Source organism: Manis javanica, chromosome 8, assembly GCF_040802235.1.
Source record: "Manis javanica isolate MJ-LG chromosome 8, MJ_LKY, whole genome shotgun sequence".
NCBI lineage: Eukaryota > Metazoa > Chordata > Mammalia > Pholidota > Manidae > Manis > Manis javanica.
This window is the reverse complement of record NC_133163.1, coordinates 24673234-24683117: the sequence shown is the minus strand read 5'-3', so window position 1 is coordinate 24683117 and position 9884 is coordinate 24673234. Positions and strand designations below refer to the sequence as shown.

General features: G+C 40.0%; 1 protein-coding gene across 6 annotated transcripts in view; it reads right to left on the bottom strand.

Moving 5' to 3' along the window:
• The window catches only part of TMED8 (transmembrane p24 trafficking protein family member 8), a 38993-nt gene that overhangs the window by 8301 nt on the left and 20808 nt on the right, over positions 1-9884 (bottom strand). For all 6 annotated transcript variants that reach the window (XM_037020725.2, XM_017651548.3, XM_017651549.3 and 3 more), the window contains 4 exons: positions 8151-8232; positions 2467-2596; positions 737-863; positions 210-515 (listed from right to left, as the gene is read on the bottom strand). In XM_037020725.2, the coding sequence (XP_036876620.2) occupies positions 210-515; positions 737-863; positions 2467-2596; positions 8151-8232 (645 nt within the window). The remainder of the gene's footprint in view (positions 1-209; positions 516-736; positions 864-2466; positions 2597-8150; positions 8233-9884) is intronic.

Below are 9884 nucleotides of genomic sequence, written 5' to 3'. Positions count from 1 at the left end.
TCACCAAGGCATCAAAACCAGGCCCACCAGCATATTCTTTAGGAGCCTGACTTTGGCCTGTATCACTCAGCATAGCTGGCAGTGCTGAAACGGATTCCTTGCCTGCATCCTAAAGAAAAGGAGGACTAATGCAACACAGGAAACAGTCTCTAGAAATTAGGACTAAATCAGAAAAAGGAAACTGAATATAATGTTAAAATTAAACTTACCTTCAATCTCTTCCTCCTCATCCTCATCTTCATCCTCATCCTCACTGGAATCACTGACCTGCACGGTTATGTCCGTGCTGGTTACAGGGGTCCAGTCAAAATAAACCCCAAAGCCAATGTCATAGTCATCAGTTGCAAATTCCCAGCAGACACGCTTCCCCTCTGGATGGGTAGGTACCCGGATGGTCACTACCTCACCCCGCTTCACCACCAGACGGCTGTTCTTCTCTTTGCCCAGCTTGCTTTTGAATTCCTTCATCTTGGCAAAGGTCCAGATGCATGGAGGAGCCATGAGAGGTGGGGAGACTGAAAAGACAGGCAGCTTACTACTGAGAAACCAAGAGGAGATGCTGCCACACCTGGCATTTTGCTTAGGGAGATTGTCCCAGTCAAAGACATTCTTTCTACCAGCTTTGACTTCTTTTCACAAGTCATTTTCTTACTTTCTTTCCTTCTGTCTACCTACCTTTCTTTAATTACCCACTGGGAACAAAAACACCCACCTTCCACACCCCAAGAGGTCTCACCTTTCCTGTGGTCACCGAGAAGATCTGCAGATTCCAAATCAGCTGAAAGAATATCTATAGCTCCTGTGTGCTCAGACTGGATCACAATGATGTCCCCAGACCTTTGTGGAACTTGATACTTGGCCATCTGCACAACAGAATTCTGATTAGAGGATGTACTAGAGTGGCAGATTCCAGCTAGCCTCTTTCCAAATGAAGACTACCCACCCTTGCCCATTACCTCCATTCTCCTAACCCAAAGCCTATGCTATTCAACATTTCTTCTCTTTCTTCCAGGTCAGATAATCCTTGCTAATAAATTCAACTAATTTTTTAATGCCCCCAAAATGTTCCCTAGTTTACACATGTTTGTTCTCTCCTCACTTTTGCAGTTTTCCCACTGCAGATCCTTTATAAAGCCATTGCCCATGAAGATCCTCAAGGCTTGCTACTGACTTCTGCATCAACATCATTTCTGGCTCATGCCTGCATCTCAGCCTGGCATGCATAGTACCTCCCTGTGGCTCCTCTCCTGGAAGCTCTTGCACCCAGGGTTTAGCTTGACTCCCACTCTGCCACACATTCTCCTGCTACAATTCTCACTCAGGGGTTACATCTAGATCACTGTCAATCAATTCGCCAAAGTACTGCAGAGAGAAAATTTCGTTTATATTCTCTCTGTCTCTGTCTCTCTCATCCATGGCACACCTTGGATGCCCTATCCTATAGGTTGTCCCATCCACTAACAGTGTTCTATAAATAATTATAATTTCACCTTAACCAGCTCCCAGTTTGCATTTAAACAGTACATTTGCTGCCAGACATCGAACCCGTATGAAAGAGTATAAATGTCACTTGATACATCCCTCGCTAACCCATGGGAGGAGACTGCAATCTTTCTCTAATGGGCTTCACTTCAAATCACTCAGATTAGTGTTCCCTGTTTCATATTAACAGGCCTTAATTTCCCGCTCCTTCTCCAAGCAGTTGGCAGATAACTCAAGGGTACATGAGTGAGATGGCAGTGAGCTATGACACCATATGAAATAAACAGTTTGCAATCCTCCCAGACTATATTCTCATATCTGTTTTTGGAGAGTTAAGTCCTTCAGTTCTTATCTCTATTGCTGAATAAGGTGAATCAGACTTTGGCTAACTTGCTTAATGAGTCCTTCCTTTTCCAAAAAGATAAACAAATGATTTGGTTCACAACTTACTAGCTGCACAGCCTTAGCAAAGTCACTAACAGCTCTTAGCCTCAGTTTCTGCATCTGTAAAATGGGAACATAATGATACCCATCTCACAGGGTTATTATCAGTAGTAAATGAAGTATTGTGGATAAAAATGCCTTGTAAACTATAAGGCATTACACAAACATAATTATAATATTTGTCATTGTCTTTGGTGACACTAATAATATCTGTTATTAAAACATATGTGTTAATAATGATACAAACCATTCCTCTATGGCAGGGAGACCACTGCTATGGATTGATATCACTTCTGTGGGACCTCAACTATACTGACTAGATCTACCACAAGAAAATGAGACTAAAACACAATTCAATGGTTAAGGCTCCTCTCATCAAAAGGATTTTAGACAACACATGAATTTTATTCTGACCACTCTGCGAGTAATTAAAAATCAGATGTCCCAGTGCTTTTTAATCCCAACCCAACCATAAGTAATCTCAGATTTGTTACCACAAATTCCTCCTTTTTGAAGAGAGAGTAAGAATGTGTTCCCTACCTTGCTGAGGACCTGGGCTTGGTCTGCAGGCAGCAATTCCTGTTCCACTAAGGCCTGAGCCTCCAAGGCACCAGCTGCTTTCTGCAGATCTCCCGTGGCATCCTCACCCACTGGAGATACCATCTGTGGCCTCTCAGAGGAAGAGAACAGGTCAATTCAAGAACTCTTTCAAAAGGCACAATAGTCCTGGAGAAACTCAGAAATAAAACAACCTTTAAAGGACACCCTCCCTCCAGCCCACACTTTCCTCTGGCATTTAGGTCTAAGTCACGTTAGCTGACCACTGCCCAGGGCTGAACTGGCTCATAATAAAGCAATGACAGCATGAGGGGGCCCAGGACTGATGAAGCCAGGTCCCAGGTCCCAAGAACTGTGGTAAACACACAGCTCAGTCATCGGAGATGGACCGCAGATCTGAGTTTATTTCTCACTCTGGGGACCCACACCATTTGCTCCCCACAGAATTTCAACCAAAGAAGAGTTAGAATCCTAGTTCTGTTCTACACAGAACGCCAGTGTTAGAAACAAAGGGAGGTGGCCTCCCTTAAGCCAGAAATTGATCACAAAGAAGTACAAACTGGTCAACAAGGTAATCCCACTCCAAAGTCCTCAGCAATGCACATTACACTCCATCACTGACAGCCATGTCCCACCCAGTTCACTGGGTAATAAGAAAAGCACCTGCTTTCCTTCCATTTTTAAGCACACTAATTCTGCTATCCCAATGACTCAAAACACGACTATTCAAATAGGTGATCTTAAAGAAGCAGGGGAACAATGTATGCTCTCTTCCATTTCCCCTGGCTTCTAGAGAGACTAGAAAGTGGGTTAAGTGCCAGGGATGTCGCATAATACCCAGGCCTCTTGGAAATCATTGAGAACAGAAAGTGGCGTGGATTCTTTAGAGCAACAGTTATCAAAGTATGGTCCAGGGACCCAGGTTCCTTAAGACTTTATCATAATAATTCTAAAATATGATTTGCCTTTTTTCATTTTTGTCTTCTCAAGAGTATATGTTGGAGTTTTCCAGGAAGTACATGACATGTAAACTCACAACAGAATGAATGCAAAAGCAGATCTGAGTATCCAACTGTCTTCTTTTAAAGAGATTTACAATGTCTCTTTTCTCACTAAATTATTTTTGCTTTGGAAAATAGTTGTTTTTCATTAAAAACATGTTATTCATGTTAACATGTAATAAGTTCATTATTTTTATTCTTAAATGAACCAGTAACTTTTAGAATTTTTGTTTTAATTTCTAATATAGTAAATATTGATAGATAAAACCCACATAAACAGATTCAATAAATTTGAAGAGTGTAAAAGTTTGAGAACCTATGCTTTATAGGTCATCATTTCCTCAGAAAAGCCAAGTAATGACTTGGAAATGGTACTGTAAACCACAAGGGGAAACAGAAGACTTATTTTGGTGTTCATTAGTTTCCTTCCCTCTTTCTCCTTTGTTAAATATATACAAGAAAAATCACTCCTAGTTTATAAATTACCTCTTCTTCAGATAAAACAGACCCAACTTTTGGAATATCCAAGTTGCTTCAACCTATCTTAGATCAAACAAGAGGCAGTTACAGTAACAACCAGAGGACAGGGGCGACCCTGTTGATTTTTATGGGTTTGCTTGGGTAATGCTGTGTAAAATGTAAATTGGTCTAGGCTGTCAGTCTATTTTCTTCTCTTAAATACAGACATTACAGTGCATTTTTGTGTCTTGACATTATATGTTATTATCTGTCTCCTCCATTAGAAGGTGAGCCTGATGGCAGGGCCTGGGTCTTACTCCCTGTATGCACAGCATCCACAGCCAAGCCTGCCGCAGAACCCTAAGGCCCTTGGCATTCTGACTTCATCTCCCCTTGCCCAGTCCTCTTGTCACAAGGCCTCTTGAATCTCTGAGAGTCCTCAAACACTTGCAGCGCCTCCAAGATACTACACCTGCTGCTGCGGCCTAGCATACGTACTCTTCCACTAGTTACACTCGGGCTTCCTTCCTTCAAGCTTTTCCTCAGCCATCACTTCCGGGGAGGGTTTCCAGATGTCCTCGAGTAAATGGCCCTCTCCTGCCTGGCCCCACCACTCTTTACACCCTACCCCGCTTCACTGTTCTTCCCTGCACTTATTCCTGCCTGACATATTATATACCATATTTTGTTGATTGCAAGATGCATATTTGTTTTCAGATTTAAATACAACTGAAATAGGGATGTCCTACAATACGAGGTGTCTTAAAACTGCTGCAGGCCTGGACTGACACTGAGTCCTCCCACAGGAGATATCACTTGCTCCTGCCAGTACTGTGGAGTACTATCAACTGAGACGACTTGAGATTAAGTTCTATGTGAGGGTTTTGTTTAGACCACAGTGGCAGAGCGAATTTAGACAACAAACTGATGACTACAGATGTATGGTTCATATTCTCAGGGGGGTATTTTTTTCTTCCGTTATACAGTTCCAAGGTTGGGACATTCAGGTTTCCTTGCAGTCCTCTTCTGTATGGAGGGATCTTTTTTCCTTGTTTGTGTTTTTATTGAAGGTGCAGGCTTTTGGTGTCCCAGCTCCATGTGGGGGACTCTTATTAGACTCTATCTTAGGTATTTTTTCCTTTCTTGGTGATACATAAAATAACAGTACACCTTGCAGTTGACGGCAACTTAAGAGTCTATGAAATAGGATGTGTATGTATTTTCTGTCTGCCTCCCCTACTAGAATAGAAGCTCCCAGAAATCAGGGACTTGAATTGTTTGTTCATTTGTGGTATCTCTAGTGCCTAGAACACTGCCAGGCACCTAGCAGGCTCTCAACGAATATCTGTTGAATGAATAAATGAGTAAGTTTCTTTTTGTTTGGGAACAAAAGAGGAATATTTGGAATGTGAATATAAATATTTGGAATACAACATTTAATCTGATCACTAGTCTGACCTCACTATATATGGCATCTAAAATTTAGTCTCTTCTTGCCTTCATACACACTACTTTGCACAGATATGGTTCTGCTTATTTAAAAAAATAACATTTAAACAGGACATGCAACAGCCACATAAATGTAATATTCACATTAGCATTTTACACTCTGAATAATTAGTGGAGGATATTCTGGGAAAGATAAATTGCAAATCCCTTGGTGCTGAAGGTAAATCACATAAAGGAAAAAAATCACATAGAAAGATTTCTGGTTCGTGCTGACTTGGGGCAGGGAGGCCATCCCAAAGGGAAGGGAGAGCCTGGCCAGCTGTTCAGCCTCACTAGAAAAGATATAAAGAGTTGTGCAATTTCTATTTCCAATATATATAAAACACAAACACTAAACTTCAAGTACCATGCTCTCTGGATTTTTTTCTTCACACACTAGATTTCAGAAAGAAAACTTTAAAATTAAATCTCTTATTTCCCAACAGGCACATGAAAAGATGTTCCACATTGCTAATCATTAGGGAAATGCAAATTAAAACCACTATGAGATATCACCTCACACCAGTTAGGATGGCCAACATCTAACAGACAAGAAACAACAAATGCTGGCAAGGATGCAGAGAAAGGGGAAGCCCCCTACATTGTTGGTAAATTAGTTCAACCATTGTGGAAAGCAATATGGAGTTTCCTCAGAAAACTAAAAATAGAAATACCATTTGACCCAGGAATTCCACTCCTAGGAATTTACTGAATGAAAACAAGATCCCTGATCCAAAAAGACATATGAATTCCTATGTTTATCGCAGCACTATTTACAATAGCCAAGATATGGAAGCAACATAAGTGTCCATCAACGGATGAATGGAAAAAGAAGATGTGGTACATATGCACAATTATATTATTCAGCCATAAAAAGAAAAGAAATCCTACCATTTGCAACAACATGGATGGAGCTAGAGGTTATTACGCTCGGTGAAATAAGCCAGGCAGAGAAAGACAAGTACCAAATGATTTCCCTCATTTGTGGAGTATAGCAACAAAGCAAAACTGAAGGAACAAAAGAGCAGCAGACTCACAGACTCCAAGAAGGGACTAGTGGTTACCAAAGGCGAGGGGTTGGGGAGGGTTGGTAGGGAGGAAGGGAGAAGGGGATTAAGGGGCCTTATAATTAGCACACACAATATAGGTAGGTCACGGGGAAGGCAATATAGCACAGAGAAGACAAGTAATGACTCTATAGCATCTTACTATGCTGATAGACAGTGACTGCAATGGGAGGGGTGAGGACTTGATAATATGGGTGAATGTTGAAACTACAATGTTGTTCATGTGAAACCATAATAAGATTGTATATCAATGATATGTTAATTAAAAAGTTGTGTATATGTATATATGTGTGTGTGTGTGTGTATAATTAAATCTCTTATTTCCTAAGAATGTTCTGTATTCTTCACTTAAAACATTTATTTACTCTTAGGAAAAATCAGTTCTATGTCAAAAGCTATATCCCCCAAAGATCCTTCAAATCAACATGTGCAAAAAATGATGGTGCCAGGAAGACAGAAAAGAGTTCTCCTTGGGGGATTTGATGAGAACATGAATTGTCCCAAATAATCAATACCTTGAGGAGGCTGTGTCTTCTAAAAGGATGGTTATTATATACAGTAACCTAGCAGCTCCAAGCACAGAACTCAAAACCCTTCTATTGCTATTATAAGAATAAGCTCTAGAGTGGAACAAACCTAAAGCTGTATGTACTTGGGCATATCATCACTGTTTCATTTTTCTCATCTTAAAAAAAATACTTTATTAGGGTAGTTATGAGGATTCAATGAGACAATACATTTTAACACCTTGTATAGTACTGAGCAAATGGAAATACTTGATAATATTATTATTACAGAGAAACATTCAGTAAAGTGTGGCTATTATATCACCAACTATATTATAATTATATTAATGATTATCTTCCACCATATGAATTCAGGGAGGAAAAAGTTTTATTTCATATACTTTCTTCATAAAGGTAAGAAGAAAGAATGCTACTCAGGAAATAATAGATTTTTAAAATATCTTGACATGCCCTCCTACCCCCAGCCATCAATCTTGTGTGGGACATGGAGACCACAAGTTCTACTGGATAATAGTGTACCATGAACTGATCAGTTTGACTATAATATCTCCTAGCTCAATAGTCTCCAAAATATAGTTTTTCATTGATTATTCCATTAATTTTTGTGGTTTCCACTTATTCCAGGGCCCAGTACAACTTTTTAATTTCTGCTCTATACTCTGATGCCAGTGATGGTAGGTGGATGAGAAGGGTGGAGAGGTAAATTAAGAATAATAACCTGAAGGTCATCATAATGGTTTAATCTGAAAATTACATAATAAAAAACTGCTTCCAATAGTGTGAATGCATGTGCTTTTTATGGATAAAAACGAGACACACATTCTCTTGAAAGTCCGCCTAGAATCCACTCTGTTTTAACATTTGAACCTGGTCTTCACGAGAAGATAAATGAAGACACTATACTGTTAGTTTTATTCTCTAAGAGTAAAAGAAAACTTTACAACCTGAAATAATCTGACATTGCCCCTAAACACATTTAAGGTTTGATTAATGAAAAACCATCCACATCCTTCACTTCAACTTGTCTTCCCCTCTGGAATCGCTGTTCACCTCTTTCATCAGTTCCTTACCCCAGAAGAGAAAACCTCTAGAAGCATTTTATCAAAAACAGTTGCTATCCCTACCTGTAGGGAGAGGAATGTGGTTCTGGATCAGAAACAGAAGCCACTAGAGAGGTGACGCTGGTGTTTTCTAGATCTTCATTCTCTACAAAATCATGGAAAGAAAAATTCAGTATCAAAGAGAGAACACAATCATAATTATCTTGTGTCTTAAAAAACATTCTAGCAGTTTCAACCAATTTTCTTTTTCTAAAAATATTCTGGGCATAAACTTTATACTCTGGGAGGCCCAGTACATAAATTATTTAAGTCATCACTTGCAAGTATTCTCAAATTATCATAACCCACTCATAAATAAATAAGCCATTTTCCAAAAAACAAATCCCCACAGAATTAATCCTAATCCAAGAATTACATTTCTCAGAAAGCAAATGGTTAAATTAGGCAGAACATCGAGGGCAGAGCGGGAGGTAGGATGAAATGAACTGGAATTCAGTGCCAAAGTACAGAGTGCCACATCTATATTCAGTAAGCTCTCATGACTATATCCAGGTCAGGTAAACGATTTTTGCAATTTCATTCATTCACTCACCAATCACTTATTGAGTAACTGTTACTGCCATCAAGTAGTACACTGGTGACATGCATAATGAAGGATATGTTCCCAAGGCCACAACAAGCCAATGGCTGGCATTATCACTGCCATTTTGCAGGTAAGGAAACTAAGGCATAGAGACAGGACTCAAACCCAGGAGGTCATGCTCTTATCCACTAGGTACTACTAAATTTTATGGCTTATTCATTTAGCCTTTCCTTGAGCAGTCAGAAAAGCCTGTGGTTCAGTGTATTCAGAAAACCCGTGGTTTAACCTCGTCTAGGTAAGACAACAAGAAACTAAAGCCCAAAGTTCACGTATGTCTCAATACAAAATACAACTTCATGAAATAAACCTCCACCACTGAAAATTTCAGTTTGGTAGCAATATAAAAATGCAAATGACAGGCAAATGTTTGTGATCCAACTTTAGTCTCATTTTTTTGTATGTGTATAAGATCTATGTTTCTCTTTGTCTACTCACATGGTTAGGAAGATCTCAAAGCTTATGCCACCCAATTTTTCTCTTGTAAGATAATTAAAAATATATATATATTAGTTGTTGCCCCCAGTTCCTGGCATAGAACTCCTATAACCATTACAGTTTCCTATGTGATAAGAGCACTAGGACCGTCGTTTGCTCAATTTGGTCTTTGACCTTGGCTCCTGATAGAGTTCCTAAATCCCTTGTTATTTCCTGGGTGGTATCAGTGTCTTTTGTACCAGTGAGGTGACTCTGGGTGGGCTCCTCGGTGGAGGTTCCTCACCAGAAAGACCTAGCCATAATTAGAAGCTTGAAATTCTCAGCCCTATTCCCTACCCCCATTCTCCAGAGAAGGGAGAGGGGCTGGAAATGGAGTTAATGATCCATCATGCCTATGTGATGAAGTCTCCACAAAATCCCAAAAGTATGGGGCTCAGAGAGCTTGCAGATGGTGAACACATCCATATACTGGGAGGGTGATACACCGCAACCCCACAGGGACAGAAACTCTTGCACTCAGGACTCTCCCAGACCTTACCCTCTATATCTCTTCCTTTAACTACCCATCTGTATCCTTTTTCATATCCTTTAATAAACTGGTAAACGTTAAGTAGGTGTTTCCTTGAGTTCTCTTGAGCTGTTCTAGCAAATCATCAAATCCAAGGGGAAGGAGGCCATGGGAACCTCCAATTTGTATCCAAGTGGGACAGAAGTTGCAA